The sequence below is a fragment of the Poromitra crassiceps genome (genome assembly GCF_964638095.1).
Source record: "Poromitra crassiceps genome assembly, chromosome: 1".
NCBI classification, from domain to species: domain Eukaryota; kingdom Metazoa; phylum Chordata; class Actinopteri; order Beryciformes; family Melamphaidae; genus Poromitra; species Poromitra crassiceps.
In genome coordinates, this window is record NC_139623.1 from 98,173,607 (window position 1) to 98,199,289 (window position 25,683).

The following is a 25,683-nucleotide window of genomic DNA, read 5'->3' on the forward strand; positions in this document are numbered from 1 at the left end:
CCTCTTGTCTGCCTCAAGTATGTCTTTAGCATATAGATGGAGGGAAATTTGAGAGGGGAAGCAGGACAAGGATGGCTTTTTTGTCATGGGTCTGTAATACATCTAAAGTAAACATCTTATCAGATGGGGGACCCAGGCACAAAATCTTGAAAGTGATGTGATTGGTATCAGTTTAGGGAGTGTATCATTTCATCATTTATTTATTTGTGGCCCCTGGACCATCTCAATCCGTCCCTCAACATCCTCAAAAGAAAAGAAAAAAAACAAAATAAAGAAAAGGCAGAATTGTTAATAAATCTAATCTGCTGCTGAGCCATTGGATTTTTATCACAGTATATATTATATTATATCAGGGGATTAACAGGAGAAATTATCAATCACAGAGAGAGAGAGGGTTAACAATAGGGAGTGTATGGCAGGCATGGTGTCCAATGTGTGGCCCTTCGCTTACTTGATGTAAGTCAGTATGGCCCCCTGGGAAAAAATGTTGCCCACCCCTGCCACAGACCATTTCACTCGGACCAAAACAAAACAAACATACAAAAACAAAAAAACAGGTTAATCTGAAAAAATGTTTTCTCTAAATCCACCTTCTTCTTTTTTTTACAGTTGTTTCATCATCAAGAAAGGATCACCAAATTAAGTTCAAAAGTCAAGTTTTATTCACAGCAAATAGCCACCTCACACGAAGGAGACAGGAGTCATACAAGTTGCCATAACAATGACATTGGCTGTTAGATTGGCTGTTAGATATAATAAGAAAGCCAACATCTTGAAAAATGTCACTTGACAAAAAATAGAAAAAAAACAAATGTATCAATATGTATTTACATACTAAAGCATATACTAAAGTGGAAAAAAGGAAATTTGATATCTACAGTGTGTAAATAGCCTACAGAATGGACATAATGGCTTCACGGATAGCTTGGTGACCCTGTGCATGTGCACCATGATAAGCATCTCTGTCAGGGGCTGGGAAGTCAGGTTGCTGCTCAGTGTTCCACTCTGGCAAAAAGTGTTCCTTGTTGATTTCACATATGTTGTGTAGAATACAACAGGCTACAACAACATCAGACATAAATGCAGTATCAATGTCATTTCGCTTGGCCAGGCACCTCCAGCGACCTTTGAGACGGCCAAAGGCATTTTCCACAACCATCCTTGCCGAGCTGAGTTTGAAGTTGAAGGTTCTCTGCTGCTCATCGAGTACATGGTGGTTGGTGAACCCCGTCATCAGCCACTTCTGGATGGGGTACGCTGGGTGTCCAATCAGATGTACAGGGATCTCCCCTCCGTTCACAGCGATGGAGTTCTGTGGAGAGAGTAATGCTGCGCAGATGTATAGTATGTGTTTATGTGTGGGGTGAACAGCGCGTGTTGGACAGTTGGCAAGGTGAGAGGCCAGATTGAGAAGGGTTGGATATGTGCAGTGTAGGAAGAGTGAAAAAGGAAGGCCAAATAGAAGGTTTATGGATGTTGTAAGGGAGGACAAGCAGTAAAAGAAGATTGATTCTAACAGTGTGCCCCTGTGAAATAAAACAATTTTGAATAGAAATGGTGGATTTATCTAAACATAGATATTAGTTATTAATGCAGTAAACACACAGGCACACCAATCAGATAACATTTGCAGATCAAACTGTATGTACTTACTTCACGTGGGAAGAGGTACCCGCCTTGCTCTTCAGCCATTCTGTAGATGGGCGAGTTGGTAAAAACCCGAGCATCGTGTGTGCGACCAGGCCAACTCACATACACATCTGTAAAGCTGGAGCAACAAAAAAAGACACAGGTCATTAATCAGAATCAGAAACTGGCTTGGTGTAGTTGGTGGACAAGCTACATAAGATACACAGACAACACAATAAGTAAGAAAGAATATATATACAACTTAATACAAGACATAAACAGTGTTTAAATGTGGCTATGTACAATGTTTGCAAGGCCGAAAATGTACCACAGACCCTGATCCTTACCAGCATTTGTGGTCAACAACAGCTTGTAGGACAATGGAGTGCCAGCCCTTCCGATTGTAGTAGGCTGGTGCGTCGACTTGGGGGGCGATGATGGGAATATGTGTGCCATCGATGGCACCAGCACACTGTGGGTAGCCCTGGCCCTGGCACCAGCACACTGTGGGTAGCCCTGGCCCTGGCACCAGCACACTGTGGGTAGCCCTGGCCCTGGCACCAGCACACTGTGGGTAGCCCTGGCCCTGGCACCAGCACACTGTGGGTAGCCCTGGCCCTGGCACCAGCACACTGTGGGTAGCCCTGGCCCTGGCACCAGCACACTGTGGGTAGCCCTGGCCCTGGCACCAGCACACTGTGGGTAGCCCTGGCCCTGGTTGGCAAATGCGTCAATTGCCTCCTGAAGACGAGCACCACTCGGCAGGTCAATAAACCGTTTAAAGAGTACAGTCTTCAATGCTCTGGTAACTTGGCGTACCAACACACACACAGTGGAGACACCGATGCCAAAAAGGCAACTAATGGATCGATATTCACATGGGGTAGCATACCACCACAAAGCAACGGCAAGTCGAAGCCGAGGTTCCAGAGCCTGTCGCCAGTTTGTTGTCCTGCGCCTCAGGTGTGGCTCAATGAGTTCAACAATAAAGCCAAAAGTATCTTGTGACATACGAAAATGACCCCGCCACTCATCTTCATCGAAATGGTTGAGGACATAAGCCCAGAACACGGGCCCGTGTGGTCTCTCTCTTCTCCACATTCTTCTTTCTGTGATCAGCCCACATTGTGCCAGAAGAATCGCACGTCTCCTCTTGCGGAGTTTAAGCCTCGCGCGACTTCCTTTCTCGAACTGCTCCCTGCTTCTTTTCTGGTTCTCCTCTAACGTGGCTTCCCTTTGCCTCCAGGTAGCCACCATTCTGCACATCACGTGGAATAGGAATGTTATTAACTTCGCTTGCTTTTGCAGAACAGCTACCAAAACCAGAGCATTTGTGTCGATCGCCATGTTGTTTGTTTTGAAGCTGCCCGGCGCGTATGTTACACATCACACTAGGCGCCGATGCTTTATGTTTACGTCATGCCCTTCTCACTAATAGTTCACGCCCCATTTCAACCCGGGACCGGTGGCTGTCGCCTGAAAGCACACCGTAGGACGGGAATGTGGCGGTGCTGCTGGCCTGTGTGTGAAAACAATTTCTGTGTCGAGGCTGCCGGATTTGCGGGCCTTCTGAACTGCAATTTTGCGCTATCTGTGTGTGAAAGCGGCTTGTGTGTGTATGTGTGTGTGTGCGCATCCATGTGTGTGTGTGAGCAGAAGTTGGGCCAGCCACGGCTATGCCGTTTTAGGGGGGTGTAACTTTCAGGGGGTGTAAAGAGCATGGGTGCGGGTGACCTGACGGAGCCGGATTTTTTTATTATGTGATTGCCCTAATTACCTAATGATGTGATGTCATCAGTGATGTCATCCTTCCTGGCTGAGTTAAGTGATGATGTCATCAGTGATGATCAGCAGAAAAAGCCAGCACACAAAAAAGTCCTTTCAAAGGTTTAATACAGTCTGGGTAGGGCAGCAGCACAGCAACAAACAGTTTCGGCGCGTAGGCCTTCTTCACACAGACAAGGAGGCATTGTGACACTGATCAGTGATGTCATAGGGGGGCACACACACACACTGATGATGTCATCAGTGATATCATAATAGGGCACACACACACACACACACAAGGAGGCATTGTGACATCACTGATGCAATAACATTGAGTGAGCAACACACACACACACACACACACCGGCACACACAACAATAGGGCAGGCGCGGTGACGCAGCAGCCGAGCTGAGCCAGTCTAGGCATCGGGCGCGCGAGATGCCTTGTTATATATTAAGCTCACAGATCAGACTATTCCCTTGTCATCAATCTACACTATATGCAGCTACTGAAGAAGGCAGTGGCCGAAACATCTTGGCTGCACCATCGACATCATGTAAAATAAAATAAATCAACGTTTTTTTTCCTGAGTGCGGGTCAATTTATATTCTATTGAAACCTCTTCCCATGGAGTGATCCAGCAGAGTGAATTGAATCAACACTTTTTTGGGGGTTGAGCACATTGGTTGTTGGAAATTCTATAAACTCTTCACAACCTCAGAGCTGACTCCTGTGAGAGAGATAACGGAAGCTGTGTTTGTTAAAGAGGAACATATTTCTCTAATCAGGCCGGGCATTAGATACCATGCAGGCCAGGCCAACACACACGGACACACATGAAACATTTGGGCTGTTTGAAGCAAAATTTGGTGAATATAACGTGATGTTACATGTTACCTATTTGTTCACTAATATAATTCAACATTGCCTAGATAACTGCAAGTATAATATGAAGACATAAAAACAAAAATATGCCTCTGTACAAAAGCTTCACAGCAAACTTAATTTAAGGAAGAGTGCAGTGTCCTGTCTCGTCTAGTCTGTGGTTAAATGCAAATACAAAAATAATAAAAGCAAACTGCTTCATCTCCACTTTAAACTGTATTGTGCAGTCCTACTGATAATCCCATAAAGCACATTAATGTGAAAGCAATTAGCATAGCCTACATGTTTCACTTTATGCTCTGAAATTGTAGCCTACCTGAAGATTCCTGATTCTGATAAGTTCAACACCACCTCCAGCTCTGCAGGAGCACCTGCTGCAGTGCTAGTGCTGCTTCTGCCTCCTTCTCCACTTTTGTGAAGAAAACCCCAAAAGCAATCCAACCCATACTTTCAGTTTAGCCACTACTGTTTACATTTGACCAATGGGATTTTTTAAATATAGCCTAATATAAACTAACTCATTCCTCCCTGCCTGCCTGCTATCTGCACAACTAGGAACACTTATACATACTGGCCTGCTGTTCAGTGAGTGGCCTGGCCTGCAAAGAAAAAAAAAATTGCAGGCCATGCCATGCCAGGCCACCAGGCATCTGCCCGAAGCGCCCGATGGTGCAGTCCGCACCTGCCGTCCAGCCAGACCATGGTCCAGACCATGGTCCAGACAGAACACAAACAATCTGTCCTGTAAAGCCAGAAGCCGGGGGGCCTTTAACCCCATGATGTCATCAAGATGGAACAATCTGAAACGGTTCCACAGAAAATGAGAAGTGGGTGTCTGACTGTAACAGCATCTGGTAGGGTGTTGGTTACAGGGACATCATCTGACACGCTTGATATGTCATCGGAGATTGCAGCAGTTTTTTGTGTTCCCAAATATTGAGTGGACTGTAACGGACCACAGGCCAGGGAGCACATTTATGAATTCAGGAGATACAAGTCCTTTTTACTAGAGCAGATGCTTTCCTATTGGCTTGAATTTACAGTTTCTCTCATAATTAACCTGCTTGACCTTTAACGATGAATCAGTCAGCCATTTGTCTCATTATAGTGATTTAGTCAGTATGGCAAAAATCGACTAGAATTCCAACCATAAGTAACACAATGACAGAATGTTTGACTATTTTTGGTCATAGGTTTCATACACTTTCTGTAATTAAACATCTAAAAGTGTGATGACCCTCTCACTCCCCTATCCCTGTCTTGCAGGAGGAGCCTGGTGTTGGGGCAATTAGCCTGATTGGTGCACTCATTGGCCTTAAGAAGAACTTCAGACCCGTCTTGTTCTGTTTGTTTGTTTGTTGATTTAAAATGTAGTTTGTGTTCTCTAGTTATTTCCCTTAGTTGTAGTTAATCAATTATTGCTTTGACTTTTACTTTGGTGTACGACTCCCCTCATATGTTACAACCCGGCTCAAGGAAGTAACAAATGAGGGGAGGCACCCAGCAAAGTAAAAGTTAAAACAATAATTGACTAACTAGTGGGAGGGTCGTCACAAAAGCAATCAGTTGGGGGTTCCTGGGATGAAATATTATCAAATGGGGGTCCGTGGTCTAATTTGTGTCAGTTTAGGGGCCCTTGATGTGAAAAAGTTTGAGAACCACTGCTCTACTTGAAGCCAGGAAGTGAGGCCAATTGAGCTGCTTCAGATGGAGGATTTCTTGTTTAATTGCCAACAGCCTCTCTCTGTCACAACACGTATACCATATGCCATACCTAACATTTAGGCAAAGTGACAGAATTTTGTTTTCCAACTTCTTTGCTTTGCAGAATACCAGCAGCTCAAAGGCAGTTTTAGCATAATTTCCTCCCAGGTCTTTTGTCTTGAGTGACTCTACTACACTCTCCATGCAGGAGAAGTGCCAAACAGCCAAGCAGCCAGCAGATGGCAGAAAACTCATCTAGGTCAACATGTGTCATCGAGGGTGGAAGCAACTCAATTACAGTTACTCTTGTTACTGTAATTGAGTCGCTTTTTGTAGTTTTTTTTAAAGCATTTCTTTAAATCAGTGATTTATACTTTTTACTTATGTTTTGAGAAAAGCATACCATTATGGAAGTATGTTTTGACTAAATCACACCAGGTACAGTACAGATTTGGTAGTTTTTTGTATCAGAAACACACGATTTCAGACGGCAGCCCGTCTTTATTGTCACACGAACACACTACAACACATGCATGCGGCCACTACACACACTCATGCTGACGGTGGCCGGTGAAATATGTCCTCTGCATTTGACCCATCCAGGCTTGTCCTTTCCTCCAGGGGGCAGGCCAGGAGCAGTGGTCGCTATTTCTTTCCAGCGCCCGCGGACCTTCATTGGACCATCATTGGACCAACTTCAGATGTTGTCGTTACTGGTCGGATGAAGATCTTCTGCATGTTTTTAGTGGGGGGTTATGTACGGGGGAACCCCCTGGGTCAGGGGGTTCCTCTGGTCAGTCATTACTCATAAACTCAGACTGTTGAGCATTTTGCACTGAATGGTCAGTTAGCCAAGAAGAAATATTGCTTTATTTATTTAAAAAGAAATCTAGTTTTAATTCTGTCCTCTCATCCTTATAGAACTGTATGGAAGAGATGATAATTTGTAACAATGTTCTTTCCTATAACTGTAACTCAGTAATTTTTACTCTGAATAAGTTTTAAATTAACTAGTTTTAATTTTTAAGTTTTTACAACAGTAATTTTACCTCTACTAAAGTAAAACTTGTACAGTATCAGTATCTTTGTCCATTGCTAATAAAAGAAAAGAGGTGGGACACAAAAAACACACAGAATGTATTGTCCATACTTGGGCCCTACAGCAGAGGCCGCCAGAGCCACATTCAATCTTATTCAAACTTCAACATGTCAGACTCAGTCTTGTTTTAGGAGAGGAAGGAAGGGGGCGTGCATGCTTTTTACAAGGACAAAGAATAAATGTGCAAGAAAACTATAACTGTGCAGTTCCAGTTCAGAACCACCAAAGTGAGATCAAGATGTTGGGAATTTAAGAGTGAGAATGGGGTGCCTGATAATAGATGTAGTATATAATGCAAAGATATCAGCAGATTATCTGGACTGTTGATTGGCATGTTACCATATGCCTGTTGTATTATCTTCAGACAAGATGAGCACTCATAGATGCCTATTGTTAACATTTAGAGGTCACTGAATGAGCAAATTGTGTCCCCAATGTGAAGGTGACTAGAGGAACATGGGTGGAATTGGTTGTTAAAACTACATTTAACACTGTTTCAATATCATTACTAACAATGGTATTTTTTTATCCCTCCCAACACGTTGGCCTCTGGCCCAGCGTTTTGTTCGGCCACCTCTGATGCACCAGTCTCAAGTAAGAGATTTCCAGTTACCATGGAGATGAAGATGGCCTTATGGTGAGCTCCACATGAACTAAATAAAACTGTTTTTTATCTATTTATACTTATAGCTTTGCAAGTCATTTAACAGCTGCCATGATCATTGTGCATGTACACGTCTGCACTGTGTTATGCCTGCCTCTGCGGGGGAACACATTTGAATATACTATGGATTAATCACTGAATAGGAAAATTGGTATGGATATGCAGTATGTTGGTGTAGTGCTGTGAGACAAACAATGAGGGCGAGACATGAAAATGTGCGCTTAACTGTCCGCAGTGGCAAAGCCAGCTGGAGGTCATAATAGTGTAATAAAAACTTCAAACACAGAGGTGAAATGCAACCATTTTAATTTCAAAAGGATACCGTTTAATACATTGAATGAAGCACTGAAACAAGCCACTGTGACATTGTTGCAAAATACCACTAAAAAGGACATTGTAAAATCCCAAGAAATAAAAGTCATTCATTCAACCAGAGAAGGCATAGATATGTAAGAGAACAGGAGGGGAGTATATTTACACTGAGATCAAGTGTCCTGTACCTTTACCAAACAAAGCTCATTCAAGACATTTACAAATGCTTTACAAACGGCTGTTAAAAGAACACGTCTTAAGTCATCCCGTTTATTTATTTTTTTATCAAAAGACAGCAATCTAAAAAAAAGGCACCACTGTAGGTGATGAATTCACACCATCCATCTTACATGGTGGTGATGAATTCACACCATCCATCTTACATGGTGGTGATGAATTCACACCATCCATCTTACATGGTGGTGATGAATTCACACCATCCATCTTACATGGTGGCGGTAGCTGTAATAAGCTGTAGAAAATTTAGGTAAAACGGATAAAGATATTAAACAGCAAGTGAGATGATACCGATTAGAACCGATACTTTCAGAAAAATGACTACAAATGGGGGGTTTTGTACAAAAATGTTGATTAATAATTAAAAAGGTGAGGTGTCCCTACTGTTGGATTAGCTGCTATTAGCTCTATTAGCTCCCTGCAGGAGAAGGGTGTAGCTGACAGAATCAAAGGGCTGTTAGTTTTTTGGGGGGTCAAATGTAGCGGACGGGCATACTGTAGCTGTTGAAAGCGTATCCAGACAGAGGGAGTGCACCACATCACTTTGCAGACATAATGACTTCCAGACATAGTCATAGTCTCATAATGGAAAAACTGCACTGAAATTTCCAGTTGCAAATGGACTGTGTTCTTATTTAAGCTGAAATTAAAAGAAACCGTGATTTAACTATTACCGTACTCTACAAGAGAATCCAAATGCATAGACGATGCTTATAAGACGATGCTACATGCGCAGGATATTCTCAATATTTTTTTTCTTCTGAAATTTGATGTGGTGAAGCATTGTTAATGCCGGCAAGTATACAATACAGTGACTTTGTGCTTTTGAATTTAAAGTCCAATTTAGAGCTTCTCAGGCTTGATTCCCTGCAAAATGTGAGAAAGCTCTTTCTGGTAGATTAGTATGGCACGCATCAAAAGTAGCAGTGAGGGGCAAATAAAGGAATAGGTCTATGGAAAAGTGCACACAGAGGCTTGAGGAAAGTACTAGCGGTCAGTATGATCGCTCACTTGACCATGATCAATCTAGAGGAAATGGATACCCTTGATATAAATCAATACTTTTTCTAAGATTTTACAACCCGCACACAGATTGATACAACCGGCATTAAGTTTCCAGCTCCCTGTATCTGAAACGTGTGATGAAGCAGTATGCTGAGCCATGCAAAATATGAGAAGCCCTACTACTTTTTAGTGCCCTGGTAAAAAAAGAAAAAAATCTAATTGCCTTAAATGATCATGGCTTAGTCTGACTTTTTTTTAATGAGTTAGAAGTAACATGCATAAATCTCCAAGTGTGCTTCCTCCAGAGCATTTTACAGAACTTTACATACTTTTCCCCTTTCCATAATTATCAGTCACTAATACATAAATTACTTTGGCTTTGAGACCACTATAGTCTCTGAATTCTACTCACTGTGTTAGTGCTCAAATAGACCTGATGAATTTGACTCACTGTGTTACTGCTAAAATAGACCTGATGAATTTGACTCAGTGTTGGTGCTAAAATAGACCTATGTCACCAGTAAACGAGTAGGAAATTACTAATAAGCAGCACGCCTAAAAGGGGATTATTTAGTCTCTGTCAATAAAATACTATATGTGCATTTGTTGTTCAAAATAGGCCCAATTGGTTGCCTTTGGTTCTTTACACACACCTTTAGGTCCTTCAAATCAGCTTTTTACATGCCCATGGTTTCATAATCATTCATGGCGATCATGCACTGCAGTTTGTGAAATTCTAAAACACATAGGGTACATACCATGTATAGCATATCTATGGGTCAAAATAGAAGAAATGCCAACATTAAGATTTCCCTGAGGGTGATGTGGGAAGCTTTGTCTTGCATGGTTGTCATCTACTTGTCTCTAATAGGACAAGCTCATGGCCAATCATTGCCAACATAACGATTTTGACTCATAATCTGCACCCTCTATATTTACGGTGGTTTTGAAAAATGCTATTTTACACATCTCTCATGCATGTTCATTTGGGAACATGTGCTCTGATTGAGAAGGCGTTGGCTTGTGGCCAACAATCCTCTTCTGCTAGGAGATGCAACCCACACAAAGCATCACCCTCGGCGTGGCGGGAATTAATTTGGAGTTTTCTTTTATTTTGACCATACCCTGTATCATGTTAGACAGACATTGTTAGTGATGTTGTTATGGAAGCACAGCAATGGACATTTGGGCGAAGATGTCATGATAGCTATACAGAGTATTTACAGCAGAAGAGAAAGACTGTCTGGCTTAGCAGTCCTCCCCTTAAAAAGATACCATTACCTTTCACACCTTTAACCCTAGGGCAGAAAGACAGGACATGGAGGAACTTCACAAATACAAGTGATATAAAACTTCAGTCAATTCTGACCAACACCCCTAAAAAAAATATCCAATTGCTGCCTGGAATTCTGTTCTTGAAATCGCCAAGTGATTCTGTAACAAAAACGTGTATGAGATCAAAGTGAAAATGTACATGATGGAATCTGCTTATTAGTGAATTGTGTGTGTCTTATTAGTGAATTGTGTCTTATTAGTGAATTTTGTCTTATTAGTGAATTGTGTGTGTCTTATTAGTGAATTGTGTCTTATTAGTGAATTGTGTCTTACTAGTGAATTGTCAGTGCTTTTGAGAAACCGTAGCTAAATTTCAAACAAAATCCTTGTGCACTTTATGTCGATTCTTACAACATGGCTGTACATTTTCCATCAAGAAATGAAACAAGATAAAAAAACAAAGAAAAAAAACTGTATGTGTTTGTAATTCTCAAGCAGCAAATGGTGTCATAGCCCCAGTGGCTAAGGCCTTAATAAGAGACAAGAGTGCTTCAGCAGGTGGCACTGTCAGTGAAGGTGGAAAGCAGCAGAGGTAAAAAAAACAAAAAAAATACATCTGTCTTTCAGGCCAAAAAGCAGGCAGGCTGTGGCTGCGAGGAGTCTACATAGATTCACCGAGAGAATCTTCATCATCCAGAGATAAGGGCAGGTACAGATCCTACAGAGACACAGGGGTGAAATCACATTTAGAAATGAGTGTTAGGACATAAACAGGGGACAAAGTGGCGATGGGATGTAAGGGGACAGCGGGGTCAGTGACTAATACTATAGGGGTGTGGGGGGGGGGGGGGTCGATACAGGATAGTATCACAATCATTTGTGTGGCAATATATCATATTGCACGAATGCCAAGTATCACAATATTTTATTATACTGTATAAATTGTCAAGTGCATGCAACATTTATGTCAGGTTTTTATCACAGTGTTGGTCAGTCTGTCTGCTTGACAATCCCATTTTGCTGCAATAAAAATGATTGAAGTGAGATGAACAGAGTGGAAACTTTAACACATTAGATAAAAACAGGTGTCTTTCCCTGGCTTTGGGGACATAATTTGCAGTTGAATAAAGCTAATAAACCCAAATATATCGCAATACTTTTTAAATCAGAATCATATTGTATCGTGACTTGAGTATCGTGATATGGTATCGTGGGGACTCCATCAGTGACGATGTGGATAGGTACCTTCTGCTTGCGGTTGAGGCCCGGGCTGGTAGGGGTGGATGATGGGGGGGAATGCTTGGACATTGGGGTGGAGAGCTGGCTGCTGGAGCCCGTCCCGTTGGCTGCAAGAGCCCGCGCAGCACAGACGAGAGAGGAGGGGGAGAAGGGGCAGAGTGAGGGAGAGTGGAGGAGAGACAGAGGGAGTAAAGAGGTAAACAGAGCGTCATGCGGGTTAAGAGAAGCCTGCGCTCCTTGCTTGGCTGTGGAGCAAAGTCATCCTGAAGCGTGGCCCCACTTGGCGGCGGTGCCGACGACAGCGGCTGTGTGTCTGGGTCTAGGTGGCTGACTGGCTCTCTGTTTGTTCCCCTCTGACTAGATGACATTTTATTCAACGACTCCGCGTCCTGCCAGGTTGCTAGGATCCCTTCTGTGTGGGACATTGTGTTTATATCTTAAGAGTGGTGTGATGTGATGTAGTTTGCGTGTTAAATGTTTTAAAAGACTTTTTTCCTCGTCTATGAGACACAAAAACTAATTCTGAAGACTATGAGCCAGATGGCCAGTGCAAGTTGAAAAACACAGTGCGGATAAAGCTTCATTGTTGACCAGCTTCGATGCCACTAGGTTCATTGCACCACTTTGTCAAATAAACACTTACAATTTTAGACTGACTCGCATCCACAAGCAATCTGAACGCCTTATGGGAAAGAGCCAATCCAAAAACAAGCAATCTGAATGCCTTAAAGGAAAAAGCCAATCCAAAAACAAGCAATCTGAACGCCTTAAAGGAAAAAGCCAATCCAAAAACAAGCAATCTGAACGCCTTAAGGAAAGGGCCAATCCATCCAAACACAACACTTTATCATCTGATCGTGCAAATTCAACACGAGCAACTCTCTCCCAAATCTACAAGCTTCTGCAGTGCCAACAACTTGGAGAAATGCTTTGTGGATTCATAGTTTTTAAGCAAAGTGAGTATTTTTACCTAAATGTGACACTGTATTGATCATGCAGAGACACCATGCTTTCTTCTTATACACTGTATTGATCATGCAGAGACACCATGCTTTCTTCTTATACACTATTGATCATGCAGAGACACCATGCTTTCTTCTTATACACTGTATTGATCATGCAGAGACACCATGCTTTCTTCTTATACACTATTGATCATGCAGAGACACCATGCTTTCTTCTTATACACTATTGATCATGCAGAGACACCATGCTTTCTTCTTATACACTATTGATCATGCAGAGACACCATGCTTTCTTCTTATACACTGTATTGATCATGCAGAGACACCATGCTTTCTTCTTATACACTATTGATCATGCAGAGACACCATGCTTTCTTCTTATACACTATTGATCATGCAGAGACACCATGCTTTCTTCTTATACACTATTGATCATGCAGAGACACCATGCTTTCTTCTTATACACTATTGATCATGCAGAGACACCATGCTTTCTTCTTATACACTATTGATCATGCAGAGACACCATGCTTTCTTCTTATACACTATTGATCATGCAGAGACACCATGCTTTCTTCTTATACACTATTGATCATGCAGAGACACCATGCTTTCTTCTTATACACTATTGATCATGCAGAGACACCATGCTTTCTTCTTATACACTATTGATCATGCAGAGACACCATGCTTTCTTCTTATACACTATTGATCATGCAGAGACACCATGCTTTCTTCTTATACACTATTGATCATGCAGAGACACCATGCTTTCTTCTTATACACTATTGCTCATGCAGAGACACCATGCTTTCTTCTTATACACTATTGATCATGCAGAGACACCATGCTTTCTTCTTATACACTATTGATCATGCAGAGACACCATGCTTTCTTCTTATACACTATTGATCATGCAGAGACACCATGCTTTCTTCTTATACACTATTGATCATGCAGAGACACCATGCTTTCTTCTTATACACTATTGCTCATGCAGAGACACCATGCTTTCTTCTTATACACTATTGATCATGCAGAGACACCATGCTTTCTTCTTATACACTATTGATCATGCAGAGACACCATGCTTTCTTCTTATACACTATTGATCATGCAGAGACACCATGCTTTCTTCTTATACACTATTGATCATGCAGAGACACCATGCTTTCTTCTTATACACTATTGCTCATGCAGAGACACCATGCTTTCTTCTTATACACTATTGATCATGCAGAGACACCATGCTTTCTTCTTATACACTATTGATCATGCAGAGACACCATGCTTTCTTCTTATACACTATTGATCATGCAGAGACACCATGCTTTCTTCTTATACACTATTGCTCATGCAGAGACACCATGCTTTCTTCTTATACACTATTGATCATGCAGAGACACCATGCTTTCTTCTTATACACTATTGCTCATGCAGAGACACCATGCTTTCTTCTTATACACTATTGATCATGCAGAGACACCATGCTTTCTTCTTATACACTATTGATCATGCAGAGACACCATGCTTTCTTCTTATACACTATTGATCATGCAGAGACACCATGCTTTCTTCTTATACACTATTGATCATGCAGAGACACCATGCTTTCTTCTTATACACTATTGATCATGCAGAGACACCATGCTTTCTTCTTATACACTATTGATCATGCAGAGACACCATGCTTTCTTCTTATACACTATTGATCATGCAGAGACACCATGCTTTCTTCTTATACACTATTGATCATGCAGAGACACCATGCTTTCTTCTTATACACTATTGATCATGCAGAGACACCATGCTTTCTTCTTATACACTATTGATCATGCAGAGACACCATGCTTTCTTCTTATACACTATTGCTCATGCAGAGACACCATGCTTTCTTCTTATACACTATTGATCATGCAGAGACACCATGCTTTCTTCTTATACACTATTGATCATGCAGAGACACCATGCTTTCTTCTTATACACTATTGATCATGCAGAGACACCATGCTTTCTTCTTATACACTATTGATCATGCAGAGACACCATGCTTTCTTCTTATACACTATTGCTCATGCAGAGACACCATGCTTTCTTCTTATACACTATTGATCATGCAGAGACACCATGCTTTCTTCTTATACACTATTGATCATGCAGAGACACCATGCTTTCTTCTTATACACTATTGATCATGCAGAGACACCATGCTTTCTTCTTATACACTATTGATCATGCAGAGACACCATGCTTTCTTCTTATACACTATTGATCATGCAGAGACACCATGCTTTCTTCTTATACACTATTGATCATGCAGAGACACCATGCTTTCTTCTTATACACTGTATTGATCATGCAGAGACACCATGCTTTCTTCTTATACACTGTATTGCTCATGCAGAGACACCATGCTTTCTTCTTATACACTATTGATCATGCAGAGACACCATGCTTTCTTCTTATACACTATTGCTCATGCAGAGACACCATGCTTTCTTCTTATACACTGTATTGCTCATGCAGAGACACCATGCTTTCTTCTTATACACTGTATTGATCATGCAGAGACACCATGCTTTCTTCTTATACACTATTGATCATGCAGAGACACCATGCTTTCTTCTTATACACTATTGCTCATGCAGAGACACCATGCTTTCTTCTTATACACTATTGCTCATGCAGAGACACCATGCTTTCTTCTTATACACTATTGATCATGCAGAGACACCATGCTTTCTTCTTATACACTGTATTGCTCATGCAGAGACACCATGCTTTCTTCTTATACATCAACAATGTCTCCCAGTAATCATCAAAAGAGGAGCTCTAGCATTTATCTTTTAAATGTCTCTGTTCATATTCTGAGGCAAACACAAGCACCGCCTTTCAGCCTGGTGCCAGTGTTCCAGCCATATATGGGCTTCCACCTCGGTGCCTGTTTTCCAGCCATATATGGGCATCCACCTCGGTGCCTGTTTTCCAGCCATATATGGGCTTCCACCTCGGTGCCTGTTTTCCAGCCATATATGGGCTTCCACCTCGGTGCCTGTTTTCCAGCCATATATGGGCTTCCACCTCGGTGCCTGTTTTCCAGCCATATATGGGCTTCCACCTCGGTGCCTGGCCAAACACACTTTGCAGTGCAAACATATTACACAGACAATGTGGCTGGTAGAGAGGCCAGAGATGTGAACAGACACAAGGGAAAGGAGAATGTGCCGTAAAGCTGCACAATAAAAATAAATAAATTGTGATTTGAACATGTGCCACTTCTAATTTCTGATGACTTTTTCCCACTTATTTCTACTTATAGAAATAAACCTAAACAAAACAATGAATGAGAAATACCGAGATCAATCTCTTTTGTGTTCTGGTATTCAAGATTCTGATGAGAGTTTTGGTGTTGAAAGGGGAACAGTTTGAAATTTTGTAACTCCTCCAGTCCCAAACCGCACCCCAGGCCAGGCCAGGCCAGGCCAGCAGCACACAGGTGAACTAAATATCCTCTCCTCTCCTGCACTCTTCATCACCTGCTGACCTCTCAGCACTACAGGGCAGGCTGCCGCTTGCCATGCACATTACTACCTCACCACCAGCCTCTTGGCCATCCATCTGCTGTCTGAAGCCAGGCCAGGCCAGGCCAGACCATCCCCCAGTGATCTCTGAGAGCGCTCAGGAGGAGTTGAGTGAGCCAGCAGGGCCGGAGACCACCATGGCCCTCCCTCCTGCCATGTGGAGAGGCGTGAACTCTCTGCTGACACACAGGAGCGGTGCTTCAGCCCTGCACTTCCGTGATGTCACTCACTGTGATCACTGTGGCAATCTGGCCATTGAATCCCCCCTTTCCTCCAAGTTATTTGTTAAAACTGACATATTAAAGAAATTCACTGTTAAAGCCAGATGTGCGCCATGGATAGACACCTCATTGAAGAACTTGATGTCTCAAAGGGATGAGGCCAAAAAGGTTGCTGCTCTTTCTGGCTCTCCTGTTGACAGAACACTCTACTGCACATTAAGAAATCAGGTGACTAAAATGAACAAAGTGAATAAGAGAACCTACCATCTGCAGAAAATATCTGACAGTGGTAACGACAGTAAAAAAAAAAAGGATGTACTGAATTAAATTATGGGTAAAAAGACTGCCCGCACTTCTTTTGTTGAATCAGATGGTGTTTGACTAAGCCACTTCAGATCTCAAATTATTTTAATGATTACTTTGTCAACAAGGTCTCCAAACTTAGAGAGAACATGGATAGTAGTAGTACCGTCATATCTAACTCTGATGTACTTATAAAGAAAATACATCATGAAAGATAAGATGTGTACTTTTGAATTTCACCAGGTTCATGTAGGGATGGTGGAAATGTTGAGCTCTCTGCGAGCCATTTAGAAGCGTATTGCTGTCTTTCTCTTCCATGCCTGCACAGGCAGGAGACAGGAAACGGCTGCGAACGGCTTGACTACAAGTATGGGTGCGACTAAGGGACAAAATAGCGGCATGCGATTAACGCAGCCCTAATATATATATTTCCCCACCCCCTGATTTTTGTATCCCATTTTTATCCCCCATTAGTGCAAATTTTTATTTATTTATCCTGGTTGCTGCTCCACCCTCTGTCTGAGGAGAGCCGAAACTGGCTCCATGTTTCCTCCGAGACATGGGCAGTAGCCAGCCGCTTCTTTTCACCTGACAGGAGAAGCTTCACCGGTAGGACATAGCACATGGGAGGATCACGCTATTCCAACGAGTTCCCCTCCCTCCGAACAGGCGCCCCGAACAACCAGAGGAGGCACCACTTCAGCGACCAGGATATTGCATGTTTTGGTGAGGGGTTCCTATATGAAGGAAACCTTCAGGGGGCACGGGGAGAACATGCAAACTCCACACAGAAAGGCCCTTTTGACGACCCCGCCTGGGTGGTGGGCACTCGAGGACATGCGGACGGGCATTCCTTCAGCGCTCACAGCGTCCCAGGTGGGAATTGAACCCAGGACCTTCTAGATGTGAGGCGACAGCGCTTACCACTGCGCCACCGTGATTTTGTATTGACTTTTATTCAGTCTTCTGTGATGTTCGTTTGTGCTCATTGCATTTTCTACTGTTTGTCATTTTACTATTGCTTGCATTTTACTATCGTTTGTCATGTATTGTGTAATGTGTTTGGACCCCAGGAAGACTAGTGGTCATCTTGGCAGCAGCTAATGGGGATCCTTTTAATAAACAAATAAACATATTTTTGACTTCTTGTACTTGTTTTCCAGTACAGTATTCATAGTTTACGCAAATGCTGTCAAAGGAAATGGATGCATGCCAGGTTTTATTGCGCATGTCTGGCTTGCAATGTATTTGTTTACATGGTCAGAAGTCATGAGAGTTTTGGTGTTGAAAGGGGAACAGTTTGGAAGTCATGGCAGAGCACAGCTGTCCTCCTCAGCCAAAGATGGAAGGCAACTGGTGGTGCCCTCAGATAAACTATGAACACTGGCAAATGAAATAACAGATTATATGGCATTGTTTTCTTGTGTTAAAAGCATTTATTTGCTAACCTCAAGTAAGCCTCTTCTATCACCTTCTGAATAATATGAAAACATTTTAAATGGTCGGTGCTCCCCTTTAACAGCCAAACAGACAGCTGAGAGCTCTTATTTGAACCACTACCTCTGTTTACTTCATATTTGTTTCAGTGGTAAATGAAAGCATCTGCATTAGTAACATTATGAAATTCTAAATCTCATCAGATCACCATCAATAAACAAAGGCTGGATTTTCACTGTCCCAAATCTAGTATTATTTGGATTTTTATGAGGGCTTTATGAGGGGTTGTGGCGAGATTAAGGAGCTGCGGTCCTCTTGTTTGGACCCCCAATAAACAGTCTGACTCTGAGCACAGAGCGACAACAGAGGTGCCTGGCTTTTCACTCCCTCTCTGGCCTGTGTCAAATCCCAGAGAGATTACAGACAAACAAAATAATAATAATACAAAACACTAAAAGGAAAAGGAAAACCACACACCATGGAAATGTAGACTATGTAAAAACACAACATCATATAGTTGGATACATTTTGTTACCGTTTGATTGATACTGGACAGTAAAACCGGCCATAGTCTGACAAAAAAGGGAGTTGGAGGCAAAATGGAGGCAGCTAGTGCAACGCTAGGACCTTAACTGAATTATTTACACATGACCACTTCCTGAAGGAGATTTGCAAAATGCATATGTGCCTTTTTGTGAGACTATTGATCCATGAAGGAGAAATTAATCTTAATGTTTTCCCTCATTCAGAGAGAGGTCAAAGGTCAGCTGCAGAACAAAAGCCCTGGACCTTCTTGGGACTCATCCAAAGAGCGTGGAAGTAAAGAGCCGACACTTGTGCATTTTTGGAAACAGACGCTAGAGGCGCTGCAGTAGCGCCAAAGCAGCACCGGCGCCATATTAGCCCCTAAAAACCAGCCTCCCTTGCGTCAACAACAGCTGCACAATGCAGACAATGAGGACACACAAGGAATTTCACTGTTTAACAGACTATAAAATAGATAAGCTAGATCAGTGGTTCCCAAACTAGGGTACCTATACCCCTATGGGTACACGTAGGTAGTACAGGGGGTACTTGGAAAATGGAAGAATAAATCATGAAAATAAATGAAATGTTACATCTGGTCAGGAGGCACAACTCTTTCACTCCATTTCTTATTTTGTAATGTTATTAATGTTGTATTCTTCAAAAGGTGGGTTATCATTCATTCATTGCATCATTATGCTATAGTTTTCTCTTGCGGTTTTTTAAGCACAATGTGGTAGTTGGGTAAAGGGGGTGCATGGATTCAGAAATCAGGGAAAGGTCATACTGAAGCCAAACAAGTTTGAGAATCACTGAACTAGATCCAATAAGCTTCAAACATTGACGTCACATGGAAGATTTATAATCTCAAATTAGAATCACGTAACTTTTCTATCCAGGTTCCGTCTCTCCAGGCTTTTTTACATTCATTTACATGTACTTGAATGTTTGTTATGGGTAGATTTATACATGATTGCACATTGATATTTTGTTTTTTCGATTCTAGAAATGGTCTGGATATACTGTTGTAGTTAGTGATTTTTTACAGCCACTGTAATGCAGCATTATATAAGGACACTTGGAGCCAAGCTTTCAACAATAAATGTATGTTTTCTTTAAAACAATCAATCAATCAGTAAATTGAATTTGTAAATCTGAACCCATAATTTCAAAGTCCTGAATTTCTTATTTAATAAATGAAATTCAGAATGAATGTTTACAAACATGTTTTAGCCTACTAGTTAGTTTCTAGTTTCTGCTTTGATTCTTTCATAGCCCCTTTCACACAGCCTGTGAAAGCCGTGATTGTTGTGGGATTATTACGCCTCGCCTCCTGTGTGAAAGTCACAAATGCGGAGTGGTGGGTCATTTTGTTACGCCTTTCGTTCCGCCAGTGGAGGTAGTCAAGAGCCCCGAATCGACGTCTGTCAGAAAGGGTAACCGCGGGAAGACGGATCGAAGCTCAGCTCATTCATAAAATAAATGACAGGGGAAACCACATCACACAGCAAGAAAGGCATAAGTGAAAGTAAAAAAGTAGCCTATACGATCATGACACTTGACTGGACACTTGGGAGTCTGAACCCAGCCTTCTGATGCAAGGACAGTGGAATTATGGTCTGCGTGCATCATTTAGGTCGCACAGAACCCCATACATAATTAAAGTGACACAAACATCAGTCTTTCCAAGTCATCAGAGTAAACAATATTTGTTTTTATAAATTATATTAGATTATAGTAAATTTAAAGGGATAGTTCCATTTGTGAAAGTCTAGCCGTATTTGCTACTTACCAATGATGATGTTGATTGGTAGAGTTATTTCTCAGCACAATCCATACTGTTCCTCATAGCAGCTCTGGAAAAATGGGCAAAAACTAATGCAAGGTCAACAGGGTCACGCTCCTGTATGTACAAGCTGAATGAGGCTCACTAAAATGTCATCCACAGTGCACACAGAGTAAACTCCAGGGAGTTTCAGTCAGTTGTACATACAGGAGCGTGACCCCATAGAGCACCGCAGGAATCAGTCCAGAAGTATACTTCCGGGTTTGTCAGGGGGGAAAACAATGGGGTTTTAGAACAGGGATTTCACTTAAATGCATAAAATAAGGTCTGTGGTTAACCTTTATGACTTTTGGAAGGTAAATGCGTTTTTTTAACACAATTTTTAGAAAACTCATAATATTTGTGAAGATTATGCTGCTGAACCCAAATTCGCACTCCCATAAACTGTTGTTAACCACAGACCTCATTTGATGCATTTAAGTGAAATTCCTATTCTAAAACCCCATAGACTTTTCCACTGATGAACCAAAATGGCGGCGGTTTCTGGTTAAGCCTACAAAAATACGTCATCCCTGCGGTGCTCTATTGACCTTGCATTCGTTTTTGCCCAACTTTCCGGAGCTACTATGAGCAACAGTATGGATTGTGCTGAGAAGGAACTCTACCAATCAACATCATCATTGGTAAGTAACAAATAGGGCTAGACTTTAAAAAATGAACTATCGCTTTAAAAGGATAGTTTTAAATCTCGCCTGCTCGTACGCCCCGGAGAATATTATTCATGTAGGAGTCGACTCCATGCGAACAGGCGAGGAGAGAGAGAGAGAGAGATAGGAGCTGCAGACAGAGGGGCAACCAGCAAGACAGCAAAGCTCACACTGTGTCACCACGGAGGATTTCCCCTCTCTCGTCTCATCAACAGCGCTGTGCTGGAGACTCTTCCATGTCCCAAGGGAAAAGTGAACTGGAAAAAGCGGCCAAAACAGAGGGACTGAAGGGAAACTATCCATCAATCAGCTAAATATATATAGTCATTTCCGTGTTGCCAGACACTATTGACAGTTTGAGCCGGCAAAACAAGCAGTTTTATTAGTGAGCGTGTATTGACGATGCGGTGCACGATTGCCCTGTGTAGTTACACTGTGTAGTTGTTTGAGCACATTGCTCCAGCTGGGAACAAGGCTGTCTCGGTGAGTACTCGACCAATTGGGAAAATAAATTGTCACGATGATGTTTATTAGACACATACAGTGTGGAAAATAGGGTCCAGGTTGCAAAAACTAAATTATCCTTTAAGGTCCCGGCATTACAGTGACAGTTTTAATTGCCACCAACTTTCCTTGTTTGGATTTATATGATTAGGCGAAGCCAGTTTGTGCTGCAGTTCAAACAGGGAGAATCAGATTGCTTTCTCACTGGGAATGATTGCTTTCGTTCCGTTCTGTTCCGCACCCGGGAACGATTGCCCCCCCCCCCCCCCTCCCTTCTCCCCTGCTGGTCAACTTTCACATTTAACATTTCTTCCGCGCTCGGAAAACGAAACAGAGTGCACTTGCGTCATCAACTATGCCTGCAGTGTATCCTTGCTCCGTGTGTTGTCTATGAGGTTCGGAACGGTTGGCTTTCACACTCGCAAGTAGGGATGTCACAATATATCGTCCCACAATATATCGCGATATCACAACGTGACAATATGTATCGTTGAGATGAAATCTCATATCGTGAGAAAAAGAAGCTGAACATGGTGGCACTGATCTGCATCTGATTGCATGCTCGCTCTCCTTTTCATTGCTTTGTTTGAACAGACGAGGGACGTTACAGACACGGAGGATGAAAATGGTGAAATTACTCAAATTAGCGTGGAGGATGCCCCCTCAACTTACAAATCGATAACAAAAAATATTGCTAAAATATCGTATCGTATCGTTATCGTGAAGCCAATATCGTGTATCCTATCGTATCGTGAACTGAGTGTATCGTGACACCCCTACTCGCAAGTGTTCCATGCCCGGAACCAAAGCGCTCCCCAGACCACCTTTTCAAGTGGATCCTGTCACGGTTACCTGTTGCGCGCCCGGGCGCAGAACGAACGCAATGTTCACACTCGTCAAATGTTCTGAAACCGGTGTCAATTTGGGGACAAGTGTGCTCGGGAACGGTACCAGGGCACCAGTGAGAAAGCACCATCACAGTGTCAGCGTGGCTCAGTTTGTGCTGCAGTTCAAACAGGGAGAGTTCACAGTGTCAGTGTGGCTCAGTTTGTGCTGCAGTTCAAACAGGGAGAGTTCACAGTGTCAGCGTGGCTCAGTTTGTGCTGCAGTTCAAACAGGGAGAGTTCACAGTGTCAGCGTGGCTCAGTTTGTGCTGCAGTTCAAACAGGGAGAGTTCACAGTGTCAGCGTGGCTCAGTTTGTGCTGCAGTTCAAACAGGGAGAGTTCACAGTGTCAGTCAGAGAATAAGGAGCTCACTCGATTCAGCAGGAGACTTGCTGCGCCTGATCGGTCCGGGACTCTTAGCCAAACCCCTCTGAGGGGTCCCTTTGGTTGCCTTCATCACCCTGCATTCTGGGGAAAGAAAGAAACACACACACACACACACACACACACACACACACACACACACACAGTTAGACATCACCACCCCCCCACACAGTGCCTCAAAATGAGTTTAACTTAATCAAAATCAAATTAATGGAAAGTATTTGTTGGAGAATAACTGAAATGTTATCTAGGTGAAGTCCTCCATCTACAAAATCAAAAGGGAACTGACCTATGACAATCAATGAGGCCATTTACACCTGGCATTAACATGCATTTTCTGCCATCAGATTGCAATCAGATTGTGCTTGACCACTTGAAAGTACAGGTGTAAACGACCCCAAGACACAATGAGGACGGATTGCAATCTGATCGGCCAAACCACCTCCGGAGGTGGTCAGGGACGCATTGTGTACACATTGAACACAAGTGTAAATGCAATGTGTCCTCTCAATCTGGATACAGCAACTGTATGCGGATTGAGAGGACACCCATTTTGGGTGATCAAATTGCCATCAGATTGCAATCTGATCACCCAAAACGCATGTTAACGCCAGGTGTAAATGAAATCAGGCTAATATGGTCAAGCACAATCTGATTGCAATCTGATGGCAGAAAATGCATGTTAACACCAGGTGTAAATAGCCTCAATGAATGTTTTGTTGTTTTCTTCTTCTTTTGTCAAAGCCGGTTTGTTGACAGATTGACTGATTCCAGAAGCATGTTCATTAGGAGGACATGGCTTTAAGAATATGATCTGCATCCTTGCATGACCATATACGATATTGTAAATGCGGGCATTAGCTAGAGCTGCATACCGCAGGTACAAACTCCCACCAGCATAAACTCATACAATGCAATACACACTGTAGATACACAAACATATGTACACAAAGCTGCGAACAACACACCCACAGATATAAGCACACACACTCACAGCGTGAGCATGACAAGGAGACAAAGAGGAGAGTGACAGCATCAGCATTGTTCTGCAGACTGTCACCAGCCTCTTCCTCTCTAAAGAGACTGACAGCAGTCTCTATGAGAGCATGGTGGCTTTATATCATACTCAACCATAGCCACACTGTACACAGATGTGTCAACATCTGTGTACCTATTGCAACCTATTGTTGCAGCATTGTTTTCTGTATGGGTCATTGTGTACATCTTGCTGGAGCAACAATTAGCAGCTTTGTCAAGGCATGTCATTTTTAACTGATATTCACCGATGTCGATATGATCTGTGATATAAAAACAAGTTTCTATGATTAAAAAAAAAAAAAAAAAAATGAAAAACACATGTAAACACGGAATTTGAAAGAGTTATGTCTTTATATATTTCCAAAACATTTGTTAAAGCCCATAAATCATAAATTGACACCATTGTTTCCTCTCAATATGAAAATGTTGTCAGATACGGTAGCCGATATTAACATTGCCGTTATTCTCACATGCTCATCAGACTGATCTACCAATATATTAAAAAATGACAAACATGGGCCGATACCGATACAGTGCATCCCTACTGTGAACTTCATGTAAATATGCAAGGTGAGTGTGTGTGTACAGCATATAGAGATGTATGTTGCTGTGCAGAATATTCTGGGTCATTGTATTAATCAGGATAGACAGACTGCAGACATATCTCCCTCCCTCACCATCTTCCCCTCCTCTCTCTCTCTCTCTCTCTGTCCCCCTATCACTCTCGCTCTTCTCTTCCACCATTGATGCTAATTATACTATCTGTCCTCCCTCCATCTCCTGGGATCTTACTGTGTCTTTCTTCTCTCTCTTAACCTTCACACACTAGTGGGCACAGACAGACGTACTATATAGTCATGTGCAGACATCATGCTTTTTGAGTATACTCAAAACTGAAAGCTATTCTCGTCTACTCTGTAGCCTCAAAATTAAATTGAATTAAATTACAAAGTAACCTCGAGTCCATCAAATCAGAGATTTCCTGCTCGACTACAAGTGATGTCATTACTGTATAAACAGACATGCATCAATCCTCTCAATCTGAAGGTCCAGCCACACTGTCCTGCATTTCATGTAAAGAGGGTCCAAAACCAGCACAAGTGATCAAGGTCTATTTGAGCAATTCTGCCCTACAACGCCAAACAGCAGAGAAATGGAGAAAAAGAGCTCGTCTCCTGTCATTACAAAAGTATAGCTGGCCTGGTACATAATTGGACAGTTTATCATTTAATGTGTCTATAATGTTTGTGGAAATCCAAATCCTGTTCATGGGCTTTGACCTTTAAAAACACGCCAAAAAAGTAGCTAATGCCGTTTGTCTTTGCAGGTAAGAATTGCAGTCCAAACGGATCCGGATCTGGTCGTAAATCATCAGATGTGATCCATGTGACGCTGACACTGTCCATCTAATGCCCATGATGTGACGTGGCACAGAGAGGCCTTTCTCCCTCTCTCGGCCAGCAGCTAGCCCCACACTAACCTAAGTAATTACAGGCCCCAGGAAACTATTTAGCTTTGGTTCAATCAGGG

At 42.3% G+C, this 25,683-nt stretch overlaps 1 protein-coding gene across 2 annotated transcripts in view; it reads right to left on the reverse strand.

Annotated features, from left to right (window-relative positions):
- Positions 1-11,169: 11,169 nt before the first annotated feature.
- Positions 11,170-25,683, reverse strand: part of LOC310789556 (neuronal migration protein doublecortin-like) — a gene marked incomplete at its 5' end in the record, with an annotated part of 45,939 nt that continues 31,425 nt past the window's right edge. For both annotated transcript variants that reach the window (XM_083651194.1, XM_083651193.1), the window contains 3 exons: positions 11,170-11,296; positions 11,824-11,924; positions 23,104-23,199. In XM_083651194.1, the coding sequence (XP_083507320.1) occupies positions 11,240-11,296; positions 11,824-11,924; positions 23,104-23,199 (254 nt within the window). In that variant the 3' untranslated portion in view covers positions 11,170-11,239. The remainder of the gene's footprint in view (positions 11,297-11,823; positions 11,925-23,103; positions 23,200-25,683) is intronic.